Here is a 20,869-nt window from a genome sequence, read left to right as displayed (position 1 = left end):
TCACCGTGTCTTTTGAGGTAGACGCAACTCGGCGGAGGTGGGCCACGGGTGGTTGCTAAGTGAAGTGCTAGGGAAGCCCAAAGGCGAAGGAATTGGAGCAGACGTGGGAGTGAGTGAGTGAGTGAGTGAGTGAGTGAGTGAGTGAGTGAGTGAGTGTGTGTGTGTGTGTGTGTGTGTGTGTGTGTGTGTGTGTGTAGCATCAACAGGAGGGGAGAGAGAGAAGGGCGGCCCGATGTGGGTTCGTCCGTCTGACTTGGGACTCTCTGATGTCATCTGACTCTTCCCACCAGCTGTGAATGCCTGACTGGCAGCCTGTGGGGCCCTGTCCTCCTCCTGCCCAGGGGCCTTTTACAGGGCCCAGTACACAGCAGGTGCTTACAAAACGTCCACGAACCCAAAGCACTCGCCTTCTTGTTCAATGGGGGGGGGGGGAATCCTCGAATGTGACTCATTCCTGGGGCAGATTTTACCCCTCTGCGTTTTTCTAGTCGGTTGGAATTATGAGTGTATCTGAGAGGCGCTCCGCGGGCACAGGGTTAAGTACCGAGCTGCTGTTGGAAAGGGCAGCGGTTCAGTCCCACCAGCGCGCGTTGGGAGGAATGGAATGGTGATCTGTTCCCATCAGGATTAGCGCCCAGGAGATCCGTGGGACGGTCCCACTCTGTCGATTAAGGGCGCTACGTGTTGGCATCAACTCCCCGCTTGCCACCGTGTGGAGTGTGGGGTGGGGACAGGGGTAACATCAACCACGAATACTCATTACCACCCCGCCAGGGGAGGAGCGTGCCGCCACCGCCCGGCCGGTCGGTCAGCCAGCAGCCTCATTCATTAGAGGAAGAGACCGCCCGAGCCTGGCCTGCACCCCAGGCCTGGGGACCATGGCCCCGCACTGGGCTTCCCAAGTCATTTGTGCCTCTGCTTCCGTGGTTTGCTCCGTACGGATGGAGCACAGGTGTGCAGAATCGTGTGCCCATCCGAGAGCCGCCACAATGGCTGCAGCCCTGGGCCTGGGGGCATCTCTCTGCGCTAGGAGGGCGTTCCTTGGGGCTCGTGTGGAGCAGAGAGCTGGGTTGGAGGAAGGCGTGCAGCGGGCCCCAGAGGGCACCCAGGTCTGAGGGACAGTGGTGGCCCGGTCTGTGCGGCGGAGGAGGGTCCTCGGTGGTGTGGGCTGAGCGGGGAGAGGGCGAGCCCGGCCAGACTCTCAGCGCAGAACCCGTGGGGACAGAGACACAGGACAGGAGCTGTGCTCTCCCTCCCCATGCCGTGCGCTAGATTCCTCTCCTGGGAAGTGGTGACAAGACCCCTGCTGGGCTCTGGGGTCAGAACCACACCTGGCTTGGGTTTTGTTCCCTCCCAGCCCCTGGCTATCAGCTGAGCGAGCAGGAAGGGGGCAGTCCCAGGGATTTGGGGGTTAAGTTTTCCTGGGATGGGCCTCTCTTTGCCCGCTAGGCTGTCTCCCTGGCCCCACAATGAGGCTTCTTTGATGGCATTCACGAGCCAACCTTTTCCAGATGTGCTGAGCTGAGTGGAGTGGAGGGCTCGGCGTACCCTCCCAGACTGTCCCCTGCCAGCTGGCCTGTCCACCGCCCCCTCCCCTGGGGTCCGAGTGAACGCCCAAGGCCCCCTTTCTCAGAGGGCCGTCTCTCTTTCCCACCCCCACCTCCTGGGCCCGCCCTGCCTGGATGCAGCGGTCCTGGCTGGCCCCTCCAGGCAGTTGGAGCTTGTCTGAGATGCGTCCCCCCTCTGCCCCTGCAGAGGATGGTGGGAGGACAGCCTTGTCCTTCCCATCTGGTACTTAGCAATGACTAGCTTGCTTTGGGGGGAGGCCAGAGGCTGCAGAGAGCCCCTCTCCTGAGAAAGCCCCCCCACCCCCTCCTCCTTCCTGCTTCAGAGCTGCCCCCCTCCTGCGACTCCGAGGCGATTAATCAAGAGATTAATAATCTCCTGCCTCCCTCTCTGAACCCCCCACTCCTGTTTCCTGTGGAGTCTCCAGCCTGTCTCCATACCTCCCGGCTTGTCATTTTCTCGGTGGTCCCTGGCGATGAAGGGAGGCCAGGCAGGAAGGGTGGACGTGGCCCATGTGGGGCGGAGCTCCTGGCTCCCCTGCCCCACCCCTCCGCCCCCACCCCCAGGGAGGCCCCTGGCCCGGCAGAGCTGTCCCCTGCAGGCGATGCCCTGCGGGTGGCCGTGTCTTGGCATGGGGACACCACCTTTACTGGTCAGAGAGTGATGTCCTCTGCTTATCCCTTTTGGTGGCAGGCACCTAACCCATCTAGGAGCCCCTACCTTAACTCTCCTCTGACCGTTGGGGACACACACGTGACAGGGCCGTCATTGGGGGCGGGGTGGGGGTGGGGCTGCAGGCCTGTGGCCAGACCCCTGGGGGCATCTCCAGGCTGGACCTCTTAAGCTGTTGTAGCTTCTGCAGGGACACTGGGACCTTAGTCCTTTGTCCTCCCTGGGAGGGGCCTGCAGGTGGCTGCCCGGGGAAAGCTCCTCCTGCTTCTGAGGGTGGGGACTGAGGGCGGGGTGAGGGTGTCCTCAGTCTTGGTGACTCCAGGGGAGGCAGCCTTGTGTGTTGAGTCAGCCACGAAGACCAGTGCTCTCTTTTGCCTCCATGCGTCTTCCTTGGGGCCATTCACCCTGCCCTGCCCTCTTTCCCAGTTGGTTTGCCTTCTTGCTTCTTAAGGCTCCTCTTCCCACTGGGGTCCCACGCTAGCCAACACAGAGCGAGGCAGTCTTTACTGAAAGCAGATCTGACCTGTGTTAGTCTAGATTAACTAGAGACACAAATCCAGAGACACTCCGATGTGTATAAGAAAGAGTTTTATATAAAAGAGTAACTGTATATTAAGAAAGCAGCCCAGCCCAGTCCAGATCAAGTCCATAAGTCTGATATTAGCCCATATGTCCGGAACCAGTCTATAAATTCCTCTTCAGACTCATGCAACACATGCAATGACACGGAGTGCAGGAAGACCACAGGCCAGTGGGTAGAAAGTCTCGTGGAAAGGCCGTGGAATCATATCAACACTGGTGTGGGTCGCCACGTGGCTCCTCCAGCTCCAGGTCTCTGGCTCCATCAGTGTAGCTCCAAGTGTCTTGTCAGCAGGAAGACGAAGCAAAGAAAGTGGGTCTGGCCTCCAGTGAGCTATTTATCTTCATCATGCCTCCAAATCAGGTCATCAAGCTGCAACCTGATTGACAGGCTAAACTGTCCACCCCTTCACTCTTAATAGTCTCAAGTAGACACCAGATGATGTCACCACCACATGACCTATGCAACTCACTCAGCAGGAGTCCTTCAAAGCTTGGTGGCAGGAGGGATGCTCCCAGTCTGTGGATCTCGTACTTAGCCCTCAATATTGCCCCCCAAGGGAGAGGCTGACCCCTGGTGGACAGGGGAGTGAACCCTGGGCCTGGGGGGTTGGCTCAGTCTTGCCCGGGGTACCTTGGACTCAGGAGATTGTTTCCCGGAGCTCCCTGGCCTCCGTGTGGACTGGCTCAGAGGGCGAGCATCCGGCTGACCCAGGTGAAGTCCACCAGAGGGCTATTCCCGTTGGTCTTCTTACGGAAGTGGCCTGCAGGGGCGGGGCTGGCCTGACAGGTAGAGGATGGAGGTGCAGGGAGAGAGAGGTTTGTCGGCTCCTTAGGAACCATCTAGAAGCAGCAATGGGTGGCTCCTCACACACTTAGTCTCTCATAATTTGCCCTCCAGGCGATGCAGGGAAGGAGGGGGGTGTAAGTCTGCTCATGTCCTTGCCCCCCAAGTCTCTTGTTTATCCATTCCTCCCCTATTCATTCACGCGAACATGCTTTAGGGGCACTGTGCTCGGTCAGTGGGGCTGCTGAGGTCCTACTGGAGGGGACTTCGCGGTCTGGAGGAGGCTGTTGCTGAGCAAAGCATCCTCATTAATCTTGATAGCTGCTCAGCCTCTGAGCTGCCCTGTGGGATAATGATGTAGCCGTCTGCTTCCAACAAGATTCCCAGCCTTGAGAGCCCCGTGGGACAGTTCTGCTCTCTCCTCAGGGTGGCTCGGGGTGCACTTTGGCTCGATCACAAAGGGTCTGCTTTCTCTGGCACACGGGCGGGGCACACGCCTGCGCGGGCACACACACGCGCAGCCGGGAAGATAAGTAATAAAGTGTCTCCAGAAATCACAGGACCATGTATTAAGCAAGATGATGACGTATGACGCTGCTGCTGCCTTTTGGGAGGACATGCCTTTTCTGGAGCTCTCGATATTTCCGAAGGCTGGGCTTCATCTCTCTCAGCCTTCCTCAGAGAATTCCACACTCTGTATCTACCTTGGTTTGGGGGCGCTTTGGGCTTTCTGCAAGGACTCAGAATAGGTTCCTTTGAGATGCTCTCTGAGTTTGGGGACAAAAGGACGCCCAAAGGGCAGAGGGGTCAGGGCTCCCAGTGACATTCCCATAGGACAGCCCTCGCCACCCGCTGGCCTTAGGTGTTACTGTGGAGAGAGAGAGAGAGAGAGTCCTCACTGTGACTTTCCTGCCACTTTCCCTCTTCTTAAAACATCTTCACACCAAGTCCCTGTGGCCCTCCCTTGTCCTTCAAGAGTATCTACCAGGAGGACCTCTTAGAAATCCCCCCAAACACTTGCCATGACCTTCCGACCTGACTCTTCTGTCTTGAGTCAACCTGGCCAAGCAGGGCCGCCTGGAAGGCTCTGGTTAAAGGAAGTCCTTTTTCTTTAAGGGGCCTTGCTGAGACGCAGACGAGCGCATCGCTGAGAGAATTTGTCTGCGGAGAAGGCCAGGTCTCAGCCATGTATTTTGTTTGGAACCAACTTTTGTCTGTGTGAGCTGGACCTCAGGAGCAATACCTTTGTATCCAGGCTGTAGCTGTACACACACACACACACACACACACACACATCACGAATCAATAAACAGGAGCCAAAGAACTCAAGGCGGGCCCCAAACATAAACAAGGACTTCACAAAACAAGATAGCCCAATGACTAAGGAACATGAAATGGGGCTCAGAGTTATTTAGGCAACAGCACACCCAAAGCCCAGCGCCATCGAGTAGCTGCCGACTTACAGCGAGCCGACACAGGCTCTGAGGCTGTCAGTCTTCACCAGAGCAGAAAGCCTCTTCTTTCTCCTGTGGAGCAGCCAGTGTTTTTGAACTACCAACCTTGTGATTCGCCATCCAACCCTTACCTGACAGTGTCACCCGTGAATGATGACATTAGATTAGCTAAGAGGGAAGTGACTGACAATATTAAATGATGTCGGCAACGGTATGGAGCAACCGGAATGCGCACCCACTGCCAACGGACCTATTAATGGGCTCAGCCAAATAGATCTGGGCCGTCCATTGGTAGTACGCATGTTCAAGTTAAACACGGGTTCCAGGATCCACCTATTCTATTTCTAGGTAGATGCCTTAAGGAAATGAAAACACAGAGATGTGTGCAAGAATATTCCAGCAGCTTCGTTCCCCATCACTCCAGACTGGAAACAACACTAAGTTCATCCTCGGAAGGATGAACGAAGAGTGATAGACTTATGTGCTTATGAGGGGATATCATTTCCCAATAAGAAGAAACAAACCACCCCCCTACTATCGTGATCGCAATTCTACCTTACAAATCTGGCTACACCAGAGGAGGTACACTGGTACAGATGGGAACTGGAAACACAGGGAATCCAGGGCGAATGATCCCTTCAGGACTAGTGTTGAGAGTGGTGATACCAGGAGGGTGGAAGGAAGGTGGGGTTGAAAGGGGGAACTGATTACAAGGATCTACATATAACCTCCTCCCTGGGGGACAGACAATAGAAAAGTGGGTGAAGGGAGAGAGACGTCAGACAGTGTAAGATATGACAAAATAATAATTTATAAATTATCAAGGGTTCATGAGGGAGCGGGGAGGGAGGGGGAAAACTGAGGAGTTGATGCCAGGGCCTTAAGTAGAGAGCAAATGTTTTGAGAATTATAAGGACAACGAATGTACAAATGTGCTTGACACCATTGATGTATATTGATTGTCATAAGAGTTGTATGAGTCCCCCCAAAAATGATTAAAAATAAATAAAGAAGAAGAAACAAAATACTGCAACTTCAATATCGTGGCGTTAGTGAAAGCAGGCAGACACAGAGGAGCATGTTCTATAAGATGCCCTTTCTATGAAGCTCTAGAACAGACCACACTAATCTCTGGTACTCACTGCCATCGAATTGATGCTGACTCATAGTGACCAGACAGGTCAGCAGAACTTCCCCCATGAATTTCTGAGACTGTAACTGTTTATGGGAGTAGCAAGCCCCATCTTTCTCCCTCAGAGCGGCTGGTGACCTTGAACTTCTGACCTTGCGGAATGCAGCCCAATGTGTAGCCACGATGACACCGGGCTCCCATCTGTGGTGGTAGATGCCAAAGGAATGGTCACCCTTGGGGCGCTGGGTACAAGGGGACATGTGGGAGAATAGGACTGTTGGTGGATACATATTTTAAAGATGTGTCCAGATAAGCACTGGAATTATCCATTTTACTGCTCCTAGATGATGTTTCAATAAAAGGAAAAAGAATCATTGTAACGTATGGGTGGATTCTGGGGCATTCCTTCAGCCCAGCGTGGAATCCTTCGTATGTGTGCGTCGATGGATGATCAGTGTGTGTTTCCTTTGCTGCCTGTGAACCTTGGAAGAGCGGAGCCAGGTCTACCTTCTTCGCTGTTGTGCCTGGCTGGGCCCACAGCAGGTCCTCCGTACGCGTTTCCGGAGGGCACACGTGGGGTTGGGCTGGCAGAGCTGTGTCTTACTGTAAGTACGCAGATGGTAGGAGGGGGTGAGGCTCTGTCACAGAGGAGGAGGAGACATTTGAGCCACATCCTTAGGCTCTTTGGCATTTGGGGGACCGGGGGTGGGGGGAGCAAGCAGAGAGGGAAGGGCAGTCGGCAGAGAAGCCCGTATGTGCAGAGGCCCAAGCTGCAAATAAGATGGCGTGTCCGGCAGCGAGCGTGTGCCCCGCAGTCGGAAGCTCAGCTGGTGGTTCCAGGGACCAAGCGTGGAAAGGTGTGGAAAGGGAGGAAGGGAAGCAAGGCTTGAAGAGGTTGTTGGTCTTTAGTCCGTGGGAACCATGGAAGGCTTCCAGGGCTGGTGCAATCACAACATGAAAGCTGTGGTTTAGAAAGATGACTGAATCTGCAGACTGGACCCCAGTGGCAGGGATGGGGAGTTTTTCATGTATGTAAGGAAGGCTCTTGTCCAGGAGCACCAAACTTTCTTGGGCGTTCAGGTGAGTCTGCAGGGACCAGCTGAGCCCTGGTCCTTTGTGCTGGTGGAGCAGCGCCACCTACTGGGCTGCCCTGAACCTGACTGTCCCTCGTTAACCTGGCCTCTTTGCTGTCTCTCTGGTCCCAGGGGAAGAAGTTTCTTGGGGGCAAATTCTTCTTTGGGTGCAAGGACCAAGATCAGTGCTTGTGTGCAAACTCACAAACTCACGGCCACGGAGTTCAATCACAGAGACCCTAGACGACAGGGGAGAACTGCCCCTGTGGATTTCTGAGCCTGTCACTCTTTACAGGAGTAGAAAGCCTCATCTCTTTCCTCATGGAGCAGCTGGCTGTTTCAAACTACTGACCTGGACGTTGGCAACCTGATTCTTAACTACACCACCAGGGCTCCTAATTTAAGTCATTAAACTGATTATGACTCATAGTGCTTTATGCAGACAGAGGAAGTAAAAATCTGCTCCCCCCACCCACTGACAAACAACAAATATTCCTAGGTTTTGGAATCAATTCCACCTGGGTTTAGATCTTAATTCTACTACCTTCTAGCCATGTGACCTTGATAAGCCTGGCCATCTCTGTGCCTCAGTTTCCACAGCTATAAATTAGGAGTAACAATAATATTCACCTGTTCAAAAAAAATCTTACTACCACCAAGTTGATTCCGACTCATTGTGACCCTGGGGGCAGGGTAGAACTGTCCCTGTGGGTTTCTGAGGCTGGGAATCTTTACGGGAGTAGAGAGTCTCATCTTTCTCCTGAAGAGTGGCTGGTGGTTTCGAACCACTGATCTTGCAGTTAGCAGCTCGACGTATTTCCCCCTATGTCTCTAGGTCTAGGACTTAGGGTTGTTGTGAATCAACATTTGTGAGGCACTTTGAACAGTATCTGAGAGCTCAGTTGGAGCTGCCATCATCGTCATCATCAGCGGTGAGACTGACTCAATCATGCTCAGAGTTCTCTCGAGAGGCTGAGGGGTGGTGTGAGCTCAGGGCCCAGTGGACACTTCACTGGCTGGAGCGGGGCAGTGCACTTGGCTAAGCAGCTCTGGTTTCCTGGTGATCGTGGGAATGGCTGGAGGCTGGGATGCCAGGAGGGATGAGGTCAGCTTGGCATTGGCAAACCCAGTCCCTAAGCATCCCTTTCAGCCCTTGGGGCCGGGCCCACATGTCCTCCCGGTGAGCTGTGTGCCCAGCTGTCTTATCTCTGGCTCTCTTGGCATTCTCATCGTCCAGACTGGGAAACAGGCTCACAGAGGCTACGTTAATGAGTGAAAATTTACAGTGAATTAGGGAGGCGCTCAAAGTCTGGGGAGTCTAGGGCGGTGTCCCCCCCTGCCCCCTTGTCCCCTTGAGGCTCCAGGAGGGATGAGTTTATGGCAACAGCTGCACTGGGCGGAGCTCAGGCAGAAGGCTCACTGACCCTTCCCCTGCCCTGCAAGTGGGCTTTGATGGATTCTGTAGCGTTTCTGGTTTTCGACTGCGCTTTCATTTCAAGAGTGAACTTTAAAACGGATGTCTTACAAATCTAAATGGAAGCTCCCCACTCCCGCAGGTGGTCCTGTTTCAGGCCCAGAGGGCTGTGGCGGGAAGAGAGAGAGGACCCCTTTTCTCGTCTTAATGCCTCGCTTGCCGCTCGCCGTGAGTCGGAATCGACTCTGTGGTAACCGGCTATGGTGGTGGTGGTGGTTTGGTTGAAGCAAGACGGTGGTTCACAGCTGGAAAAGGGGGGCGTCAGGATGGTTACCTTGCACCTCCCTTAATCAGTTTGTACGCCGAGCAGATCATCGGAGAAGCTGGGCCTTCTGAAGACAAACACACAGAATCAGGAGGAAGACTCGTGAACGACCAGGATCGGCAGATGACACAACCTTACCTGCTGCCAGTGACCGTGGCTGGAGGCCGAACAGGAAGAAAACCGAAGTCCCCGAGACTGGACAAGAAGTCACCCGGTCTTCTCAAGCAGCTCACCTCCATGTGGATGGCAGGCCATGAGGAAAGAGGGCAGGCAGTGTGGGTGAGGCACGTTGAGTCTCCTGGGGTCTGCCCGAAGAGCGGGCGCAGCAGTGTTGAAAGAAATACAACCAGGGTTGGAAACGGGGAACCGATTACAAGGATCTACATGTGACCTCCTCCCTGGGGGATGGACAACAGAAAAGGGGGTGAAGGGAGATGCCTGATAGGGCAAGATATGACAAAATAATAATTTATAAATTATCAAGGGCTCATGAGGGAGAGGGGAGCGGGGAGGGAGGGGTAAAAAGAGGACTTGATGCAAAGGGCTTAGGTGGAGAGCAAATGCTTTGAAAATGATTAGGGCAAAGAATGTACAAATGTGCTTTATACAATTGATGTATATATATGTATGGATTGTGATAAGAGTTGTATGAGCTCCTAATAAAATGTTTAAAAAAAAGAAAAGAAATACAACCAGGATTGTCTTTCGATGGGAAGATGGTGACACGTTGGCCTGCTTGCTCGGGGCCAGCTCCCTGAAGGGCCACGACTGGAAAGGGCCCTGTGTTTGGGAAAGAGAAGAAAGGGGTTCGGTAACAAAAGGAGGAGAAGCCCCAATAAGATGGCTCGCCACCATCGCCACCCACGCCCCCACACACCCATCGCCACCCATGCCCCCTGGATCCTGGAGTCCAGGGGTGGCTCAAACATGCCAATCAACGGGCACCACAAGGAGCAGGTACCGTAGCGTTCTGTTCCAGGCAAGTGGGGGATCCCTCCCGGGAAGAAGATGGGGGGTTGCGAAATACTGAGAGGGAGTTTCTTTGGAGTGTGCGTGTGTCCTGTCTCCCCAAAATTGGAGGTGGGGAAGCTGGAGTAGGCTGTCACCCATGAGTTGACAGTACCCTACAACAACGCAGTCGAAGGAGCTCCCAAGAAAGACGGGGAGCAGATGCGGCCTTACTTGGCGGATGCTGTGGGCATCTGGCCACAGAGCTCCTCTTGCATGGCGTTGAATGAGCTGCTGGCACCTTCCTGGGGGACTCTCCGGGCCCTCCCAGGCTTGGCGCATGCCCTGCCAGGGCATTACTGCTTGCAGATCTCCTACTGCTCCCTGCTCATGAGCTCACCCTTTGCTCCCTCCGCCACCGGCAACCCGGGAGCTCTTCCTGTCATGGCCACCGCCTCCTCCGGGGACCCTCTTGGACCCGGTCACTACTGAAGACTCCCAGGTGCCACTTCCTTCCTTCCTTCGGGGGAACATGGTGCACATCTGGCTGACACCAGCCACTCCCAGACCCTGCTCCGCCCAAACCTGAAAGGAGCCGAGCACTCCCTCTGGATCCTGGCCTCAGGCGAGAGAGTCCGAGTCCCATCTGCCAGCCCTCTAAACTCCAGGGTCAGGGCCCCCGCTCTTCCCAAGGTTCCCTTGAGCCTGGGATGAAGTATCTCCCACCCCGCCCTCTTCTCCTCTTAAGCTTTTGGGGCACGTTGCCACACATTCTCCAAAGAAATCCTCACTCAGCACTTTGCAACGCCCCGGCCAAGGCTATCTTTCGGGCAGCCTGAAGGTGGTGATGAGCCACAGCTGGCAGAGTGGGGTTCGCCTGCATGGGGGCAGGGGGGCAACCCTCAGCCTGCTCTGAGGGTGCTAGCCCTTGTGCTCAGCCTGGGGGGGCCTCTGCTGAAATACTGTGAGCAGGCAAGTCCCACAGGAGGCTACACCAGCCATGAGTGTAAACGTGAGTGTGCATAGGAGTGCGTGTGTGTGTTGGTTATGCCGGTGGTGTACTGGCGGTACTGCTTTGGCTACACCATGTATCCTACCAGGCCACTTTCCATAAGGGGTGGTGATGTAGCTGGCCTGCCAGTCTCCTCCAATCCCACTGGGCTAGACCTCTTGTTCCTGGATCCTGGAGTCCAGGGATTGCCTTTCTTCCCAGCTCTCAGTGGTGGGTACCTCTCTGGCCGACGGCTGGCTCCCTTTCTCTGAAGTCACAAATTACTTTTGGTCCCTGCCCTGGAGGTTATGCAGCCATGCGGGTGCCCTCCCAGGTCCCATAGAGGCACGTTAGTCTGCAGGAATGATTATGAAAAAGAAGGGAGATGATTTTTTTTTCTTTTAAAAAATATGCACGGAACAGGATTTTTCAGTGAGAGCTGGATTTTGGAAACCCAAGAAGTGCTTTGTGTATTTTCTTGTCTATGGGGCATCTCAAAACTTCACGCCCACTGCTGCCCGTTAATTCCTATTGGCTCCATTGACCCCCTGAAGCTGCTGTGTGTTTCAACTGATTTCAGTTCCGTGAAGCCATGGCCTTTGGTCTTAGGGGAAATTGTGCAGCCCCGATGAAGCAGCAGAGGGTTGTCATGATGGGCATAAGAAGGGGTACCTCAAAAAAAAACCGGAATTTCTTTTCTTCCCCCAAGCTATGTATTTAATTTTTTTAAAAAAATAACCTTGTCACCTTCAAAGTATTCTCCATTACACGCAATACATTTGTCAAATCTGCAATTCCACTTTTTTTGTATAAGAAAGAGCTTTATACACAAGGGCAATTGAATATTGAGAAAATATCCCAGCTCGGTCCAGAGCAAGTCCCTAAGTCTGATATTATCCCATATGTCTGATATCAATCTATAAATTCCTCTTCAGACTCATGCAGTACATGCAACGACACCAAACACAGGAAGAGCACAGGCCAGTGGGTGGAAAGTCTTATGGATCCAGTGGTAGCAGAGGCACCTCAGGGTGGGCAGGGGTCTGCTCTCCACATGGCTTCTCCAGCTGCAGGGCTCTCATGTAGCTCCATGTTGTTAGGTAGCTAGGGCGTGATGCCATTCTTGGAAACATTTGTCAAACTCATCTGTTTGGGTGGCTGCCAGCACCTCCCTCGTTTTTTCTTCACATCTTATACATCAGTGGTTCTCAACTTTCCTAAGGCCATGACCTTTTCACACAGTTCCTCATGTTGTCGTGACCCCCAACCATAAAATTATTTTCGTTGCTACTTCATAGCTGTAATCTTGCTACTGTTACGAATCGGGAAACCCCGTGAAAGGGTCGTCGTTTGACCCCAAAAGGGGTGGCGACCCACAGGTTGAAAATCGCTGTTCTACATTGTCTAATTGGCTGTCCTTCCATGTCCCTCTTCTTTTGAGGAAATCAAAAGAGGTTGCACTGAGCCAGGTCAGGTGAGTAAGGTACACAGGGCAAGAAGGCATGATGGGTTTGGGGGTTTGTTTGTTTGTTTTTGCCAAAATCCGGTGCACTGAGATGGCTGTGTGAACAGCTGCATTGTTGTGGTGGCAAAACCAGTCCCCCATCTGTCACAAATCAGACCTATTTTGTCTCACACTGTTATGCAATCTTTTCAGAACCTCTAACTTGAAAGCTTGATTAACAGTCTGACCTGGTGGAATAAGCTCCAAATGCACCATCTCCCTCACATCCAAGTACAAATGAGCATCATGCTGATCTTTGCTTTCACTTGATTAGCTTGGGGGGCGGGCAAGGTGACAGTGGCGTCTTCCACTGGCTTGATTGATGTTTGCTTTTGGTCGCAAGCATAGCACCGAGTCTTGTCGCCAGCAGTGACCTTGGGAAAAAAGTCTGGGTCACTGTTCTTTCAAAGCATGACATGTTTCCATTAGACATTCTTTTCCCTGGTCATTCAGACCCCGAGGCACAAATTTCCCAGTGACCCTTCTCATTCCCAAATCTGTTAAAAGTCACCGAACCGAGCTCCAGGATAGTCCAGATAACCTCCCCATCTCTTCAATGGTCTGTCATCACCCGTCTTCAAGCACAAGTGCACATTTTCGTCTGTTCGGGAAGTTGATGGATGTGCAGAACGAGGTTGGGCATCAATCGGCATTTCACCTTTTTCTGAAATGAGAAAACCACTCATACCCTGAGTTTTCACAAAGCACTGTCCTTGTGAGCTGTGTTCAACATCACAATAGTTTCTGCGGCATTTTTCCCAAGCAGGAAACAAAATTTCACAGCCGGATGTTGTTCTCTTAAATCGGCCATCACAAAAAACAAGTTTTGAGTGAAACTGCTCTTACAAAAAAATTCACTGTGACCGGAGAGAACCTTCCCAGGTGACGCCACTGGGTGCCCCAACTCAGAGTGAGTTACTCAGTACTACGAAAGTTTGGCCAAGTGGAGTTTTTTTTTTTTTTTGGGGGGGGGTGTTGAGGGGAGGGTTACTCCCTCTTAAAGCAGAAGATACAAGCCAAACTTAGTGCCTTAGTGAAATTCAGTTATACGTGGTATAGCCACTATTTTTCGATGTTTATAAAGTAGTCTCACACCTTGTTTATTGGAAAAAGGTCAAAACTGCAAGAATGAGATTTTACTGTGGGATCCGTGGCCCCTGCAGGCATAGTTTTATTCTTGCGATAGATTCACTTGGTGGCTTTTTTGAGGACAGAAATTCATTGTTCTCAGCCTGTGACCTCAGGATGGCCAATAGTTGGTACTTCATACATATTCATTGAATGAATCAACCAAAAGAAATAATGGAGGGTGTGGTGTAGTAGTTACACAATTTCGAGTTAACTCGAAGGGGTGGCATCTAGCCTGTCAATCAGGCCATAGTCTGATGGTGCCTCCTTGTTAGCATGACCTCATCATATGGAAGGTCCTGGGAATCTTCCCCCCCCTCGCTCTCTGCATTCACCTCCTTGCTGGGCAGCCACTTGGAGACCTGTGTAAGCCTGGAGATTCGTCCACCGCCATTGGGTCCACACGACTCTTGACCCACCGGCCTGTGATCTTCCTGCATCCTGCATCATTGCATCATGGCTGCGTGAGTCTGAGGAGGGACTGATGGACTAGTGTCAGACTGATGGATTTGAGCTGGACTGGGCTGGGATGTCCTCTTGATGTACAATTATTTCTTGATCTAAAGCCCTTTCTTACCAATAGATGGGTGTCACTGGGTTCGTTTCTCTAGTTAACCCGGCCTAACACAGAGGGGAAGGTTGAGTATGGTTGGGAGTTGGGTAGTTTTCAATGATATTTGTAGGTTTTGCTATTGATGATCTCGGCGCCTGGTGGCACACATGGGTCGTCAGTGTTTGACTAAGTGCTGAAAGGTCGATGATTCAAACTTTCTTAATGACTGTGAATGGTCACTTACAGCCTTGAAAAGCCCTTGGCAAAGTTCTACACAGCGCATGTGCAGTCCACAAGGAGTTGGAACTGACTGGTGGCAACTTAGAGCAGCAGCGTTCAAGGTGTGGGGCAGAGGGGGCCCTACTTAGAGAGTCATCAGAGACAGGGACACTTAGAGCGACTGTGGAATGTTCCTGACACAGAGTATGCTCAGGGCCACACAGCAGTGGTGGGATTCAGCCAGTTCAAGCCGGTTCGGCAGACCCGATACCTACTGATTGTCTGTTGAGTTTGGCAAACTGCTTGTGAAAAATGCCCCTTGAAATCAGGGTTCGTTCGCTCGGAGGTGGGCAGCCGCCCAATGTGGAAATCGCAGATTTACATTCCTTCCTCCTTTCAGCATTCACCCGTGCAGCAGCGTGTTCTAAACGTTCATGCCGTCCATAGGTGTGAAAAATGAGCCAGAACTAGGCCTGCGATAACGCGGGGAATATTGCAAGTGAAGCCACTAATCAAGAAGCAATAGGAAATATCTTAAATAACAGTATCATTGTTTCTGGTCAGGTATGCTTTGATATGTTTTCATTAGTATTTTAAAACGCGTATAACCCCGCTCTGTGTACCTCTTGACTTGTTCTCATGTCATTACTAACTGTATGAAATAGTAAAGTACCTTTCGGTATAGGGAACTATTGATGCTTACAATGGTCACCGGGCAAGCTGCCCCAGCCTACGGCGCCAGGTCTGCGGGTGAGCGAGCACCAGCCTACAGTCCGCTGACACTGTCTTTGTGTTAGTTACAGGACCCTGATCAGACCCACGTACAGAGTGTCCTACCGCACGGTGACTGCCCTGGAGTGGAAGTGCTGCCCGGGCTTCACTGGGAGCAACTGTGATGAGGGTAAGTCCGCGGTGCGCACAGGGGAGCCCAGAGGCTGCACCTGGCCTGTGGTGTCTCTGTGTTGTCTGCTGCCCCTCCTCCCTCCTCCCCTCCTGCTGCTGGGCTCCATCCTCCACTGTGCCCAAGTGACTTTGGGAAGGGGGGAGGGAAGTTCGTCTTTCCTCTTCCCAGACAACTCCCAGCTAACTGCTCTGGGCTGGATACCCTGGCATGAGGCTGGGACACCTGCACCTGGCAGTGGAGTCTTGCTTCTGAATCACACGCACTCATCCCTCTCTGCCACGGTTGGATGGGGCAAAGGGGGGCATCCTGAACCCCAGCCAGAGAGGGCCTCTGATGTCTAGCCTGTCTCTCTTCCTCTTCTGGCTCAGACTCACTCAGGAAGTAGGGTGGTCAGGTAGAACGAAATGCAAGGGGATGGCCCACCAGCCTTGAAGCCAGTGGGTCTTTTGAAAGAGGTAGATGGCCAGGAGACTGGGGGAACAGCAGAGCGGACAGCATTCAGCTGTATTCTGCCCTCCAGGTGCCTAGAGCAGGGACGGAAGGATTGGAGGGTGGGCATGTGGCCTGGCTCCAGAGCCAGACAGCAGCACTCCGGTGAAGGTTGGTGATGCCAACAGAGTGAATGTTTCTGGTGCTCTCATCAGAGATAGCCTTGGATAGAGGTTTCCAGTTACCTGCTAATCCCAAGGTCAGCAGTTCAAATCCACCAGGTGCTCTGCAGAAGAAAGATGTGGCTTTCTACTCCTGTGGAAAGTCACTGTCTTGGCAACCCCTCAGGCAGGCTTTGAAGGACTCTGGGTGGGCATCCCCTCCACGCCAGCGTGGGAGCGAGCCCCCACTGCGCCCGTCTGTCTGAGACTTCAGTCATGCGGAATTCACAAATCCTTACTCTACAACCTTGATTTTCTCAGGGGAATAAAATGTATTCTCTCATCTTTTCTCTTTTTCATTACCTAACCTAATATATTAGATTTTATTTATCTATGTGCAGATCATTTTATTGGGGGCTTTCCCAGCTCTTATAACATATATATATATATATATATATATATATATATATATATATATATATATATATGTAAATCTATATATATGTAAATCTATATATATGTAAATCTCATGATAGAGCTGCTGTGGTTGGATGCCATTGAGCCCACCCTCAATTCACGACGACCCCACATGACCGGGCAGGGTTTTCTGGGCTGTCATTTTTCCAGCGAGAGACGGCCAAGTCTTTCTCCTAAGTCCATGTCATTAACATTTGAATTAAGTGACATCGATCTAGCCACTGTCATCTACGGTTGTATGTCACAGACGTTATCGGAGGGAGTTTCAAGAGGTTTGGTGGACAGAATCCATGATCTTCCCATTCGATTGTTCCATGGACGTTCTGAAGCCCCCTCATATATATACTTTGGTGAGGAGCCTCGTGAGACCTTCTGTGGGCAAGAAACACAAAGAGGACAATGGCAGACGGGACAGCAGAAGCAATGGTGGTGCTTTGTGTGCCCGAGAGCCCGCGGCAGAGCTGGGACATGGGATCCGAAAGGATCCACGCAGCAACACCGCCTGTTCCGCTTTAGAGGGCAGCCTTGGGGGCCGGACTCAGCTTGTTGAGGACCCAGGACCAAACTGGACTCTTGTTTGGAAAGGAGCAAGGAGGGGTGGTGAGGAGGTCAGTCCCCCCCAGGCAGAAGCGTGGTTGGCAGGACCTGGTGGACGTCCCCGTGTGAGTGACCCTTGCCTCACATCAGTCCCTTTACTGAGGTCTGAGACTCTCAAAGCCCAAGGATTTGGCCCTGCTCTTTCTGTTGGTATCATGATCAGGGGATGGCATCGGATCCCTCTACAGCACAGAGGAAACCCAGATGTCCAGCTTCCGCCAAGGAAGTGATTGCTTTCCCCGTAAGTGACTGACTGGACTCACCTGGCAGTGATCCAGAATATAAGAAGTGACATTGGGACCCACCGGTGATGTGCCCGGGTTGCCACCTTGCTCGGTCTCATCCCTAAAAGCCTTTCTTCGGCACGATAAGCACCCCCAGCCCCCTCTCTGCCTTCTCAGCGCTGCCGCAGCCCACCTGTCTGCCTCCTCCCACAGCCCCTGTCTGCTCTTGCTCTCCAAAGAAAAATGAGGCCCCCTGGTTCCAAAGAGGACCCCTTCTTCCCTTTCCCATACCCCACTGCAGGGCCAAGTGTTGGGTTCCCACGCCTCTTTCTGTTTTCTCTCTTGAAGAGATGAGTGATTACATGAAGTAGAAAGCTCGCAACATGAAAGGACTCATGATTCTCGTCTAAGTAGAAACTGAGCATGTGCTTTATTTCCCTCATTTCCTGTGGGAGCCAGCAGAGTGACACGGCGGACTAGAAAGAATTTGCCAAAAACGGACCAACACACAGCACGCACGCACGCATGCACTCACCCACACTCACACAGTTTGATGGTTCTCGGGATTGCAATTGCAGAGTTGCTGCTTGGCTAGGAGGATTCCCAGGACTTACCGATTGCTGCTAGACTCACGGCTTCTTACCTGGAGAGGCCAAAATCAATCACAGGAAGAGATGCATTGGCGTAGAGGTCAGGAGAGGTGCAGGTCCCCAACTGTCGGAGGGAGTCATGCACAGCGCCCGGGACAGCATGCATGGAGAATTGCCAACTAGGGAAGCCCACTCAAGCCAAGGTCTTGGTCACGGGATCATGGGTGGCTGTTTGTGGGACTAATCTCCACCTGTCTCCACCCTCCACCCTCACAGATGGAGCTGGAAACAAGTGGCCGAAAACCTCTCTCATAGATTACCTCGCTAGTAGAGTCTGCCAGGTGCGGCCCTGATCGCCGAGGCAAACAGAGATGTTTTTATCAGGCAGGGCACGCCGAAGTTTGAGAGATTAGCTCTCATGAGGCCAGGCCTCTCGATGGGTAAGGTTAATCCTTTACCACATGACTGATCAATTGACTGGTTTATAGGTAGACATTGGTAGATATGAAATCACTGTAGATCTTACAGAACAATAACCTTTGGGCTTATCCCTTCTACTGAAGAGAAATCCTTCACCTCCTACCAGTTTTATATAAATTACCATCCCACTTTGCACCACCTGGGACCTGATGCCACGGTCATTCAGACCAGGCGACCTTCTCCTAGGGTGTCAGATCATGAGATGGTTCGCTGACGTGGCATTAGAATGTGAAGGAGTTCCACCTTCTGCATGATTCTTAGTTCAGGCGGCATGAACGAAGCCCAGCAGGTTTCCCGCAGCAGACTGTGGACGAGCGCCCCCGATTGTCCTCGGGGTGCTCCCCATCCCGACAGGAATCGGCTCAAGCTGGGCTGCAGGTTCATGCTTCGTGGATCGTCATTTGCCCCCAGAGATGCCAACTCCCAAGGCCTTGACCCCTCACCTTTTACCTGATCAACCACATCCACATCTACCTGCTTCTCTGAGCTACGAAGAGTTGCCAACCCCTCGCTGGCAGCCCCAGAGCTTCTGCAACTCTGTGCAGCCAGCGCTTGCCCACCCTGACTGGGATGTGTCCGTCCTCTCCTTAAGGGGTTAAGTGGCCCCTTCTCTGGGAACATGAGAGTCCTGACGCCCATGGAGGGGAATTGGCAGTGGAGGAATTCCTGGGAGTGCTAGGCTTGGGTTGCAGTTGGGAATGGCTCCTGAAAGCCCTTGTAAAGATTTTACATCCCCAGATATAAAACAATAAAGGCAGCAGGCTAAATAAAGGCTAGGTCCATGGCTTTAGGCGCATTCCTTGGATGGTTGTGGTGGTTGCTGCCTGTGAATTCCCATCCCGTGTTCTCATTCTGCCTCTCTGGAAATCCTGCAGGGTCAGCAGGGAGCTTCTCAGTGGGTTTTGTTTTGTCTTAGATGAGGTACCCCTAAAGAAGCATCTTGTTCCTGCTAAGTGTTTCAGCCTTTCTGGTTTTAATGACTTGGGCCTTGGGACAGCCTGGGGAGGTGGGGGTAGGGGTGGGGGTGAATCTTCCAAATCTTCTTCCTCTGCCGCTGCTTTCCCTCTTCTGGGTCTTCTCAGGCTCTGATCCTACCCACCCCCGCCCCCCAGAAGTGCTTGGGGATACTTTCTTTCCATGCCGTTGTTAGTAAACATGGAATCAATCCCAACTCATGGTGACCGCAGATGGGAGATGTTGTCAGGCACCGTCTGGCCAGTTGAGACTCACAGTGACCCCAAGCACCACAGAACGAAACACTTCCGGGTCCTGAGCCATCCTCAGAACCGGTGTCATGTCTGAGTCCATTGCTGCAGTCACTATGTCAATTCATCTCCTTGAGGATCTTCCTCGTTTTCGCTGACCCTCCACTTTACCCACCGGAAGTCCCGGTAGCGTAGTGATTATGCATTGGGCTACTAACCGTAAGGTTAGCAGTTGGAAACCAACAGCAGCCCTGCAAGAGAAAGAGGAGGTTTCCTACCCCATCAAGAGTTGAGGCTTCCTACCCCCATCAAGAGTTCCACCCTGTCCTATATGGTCACTAGGAGTCAGCATCTACTTGCTAGGAATGAGTTTGGAGTTTATTTTACCTAGCAGGAGGTTCTTTTACGGAAATTGGCCTCTTACGATAGCAGGTCCACAGTATGGGAGATGAAGTCTCACCATTCCTGCTTCTCAGGAGCATTCTGGCTGTACGCCTCCCAAGACAGAGCTGTCCATTCCTCGGGCAGCCCACAGCACTTCACGTTGCCAATGTCATGGTTCAAATGCATCAAGTCTTCGGCAGCCTTCTTTATTCGTGCATCTGAGATCATTGGGCCAGGTGCCCCCCCAGGCCTGACAGTGCCTTCCTTGCTCTTTCTTCCACACCTGAGGGGAGTCTTGCCCAGCAGACCTGCCCAACGCGACATGTCCTTGGAGGTCATGAGTGCTGCTTCCGTGAGCGTTGGTTGGGGATCCAAGCAAAATGAAATCCTGGACAACTTCAAGATATCTGTCCACCTAGATCTGTCACAATATCCAACCATGACCAAATCCATCGCCACAAAGTCTTGGTGGACTCATGGCCACTCAAAGGGACTGAGCAGAACCCCTGGGGGGCTCCCAAGGCTGTAAATGTTTTTGGATTTACAGACCGCCACATCTTCCTCCCCCAGAGCAATGGGGGTAGCAGCCAAGTGCTTTAAGAACTGTACCGCCAGTGTGCCTCTGTATCTATCTATCTATCTATCTATCTATCTATCTATCTATCTATCTATCTATCTAGAACTACTTTTTTTTCATATGAAAAAAAGCAAGTAAAATTGTCGTGTAGAAAAACCCATCCAGAAATCTGCTCTCACGGTCATCTCCAGTCTTCCTTGGATGAAAAGTCTCCAGGCTTTTTGTTCGTTTGCTTGTTTTTATTGTTTAACAGTTTGACTGGCGCATCATCCACAGATCATCCGATTCCCCACTTCCATCACACCGAGAAGCATTGTATGCTCATCACCACAGTCAGTGTTCGAACAGCCTCTTCCTTCTTGTGCTTCGTCTGCACGTAACTTATCGGCAAGTCTGATTCATGCAAAACAACGAAAACCAAACATTGCCATCACGTCGATGCAGGCTCAATGTCTAGAGACCCTACAGGAGAGGGTAGAACTGTCCCTGTGAGTTT

At 52.3% G+C, this 20,869-nt stretch overlaps 1 protein-coding gene across 2 annotated transcripts in view; it reads left to right on the top strand.

Moving 5' to 3' along the window:
- Window positions 1-20,869, top strand: part of COL26A1 (collagen type XXVI alpha 1 chain) — a 175,085-nt gene that overhangs the window by 73,774 nt on the left and 80,442 nt on the right. The window contains exon 3 of one of the 2 annotated variants that reach the window (XM_075528516.1): window positions 15,149-15,246. In XM_075528516.1, the coding sequence (XP_075384631.1) occupies window positions 15,149-15,246 (98 nt within the window). Of the gene's footprint in view, window positions 1-15,142; window positions 15,247-20,869 lie in introns of both variants that reach the window. The other variant, XM_075528515.1, reaches the window with a different exon arrangement.

This window comes from Tenrec ecaudatus, chromosome 12, assembly GCF_050624435.1.
Source record: "Tenrec ecaudatus isolate mTenEca1 chromosome 12, mTenEca1.hap1, whole genome shotgun sequence".
Taxonomy (NCBI): Eukaryota; Metazoa; Chordata; class Mammalia; order Afrosoricida; family Tenrecidae; genus Tenrec; species Tenrec ecaudatus.
The sequence above is the reverse complement of the archived record's forward strand: the minus strand, read 5'-3'. Positions and strand labels throughout refer to the sequence as shown.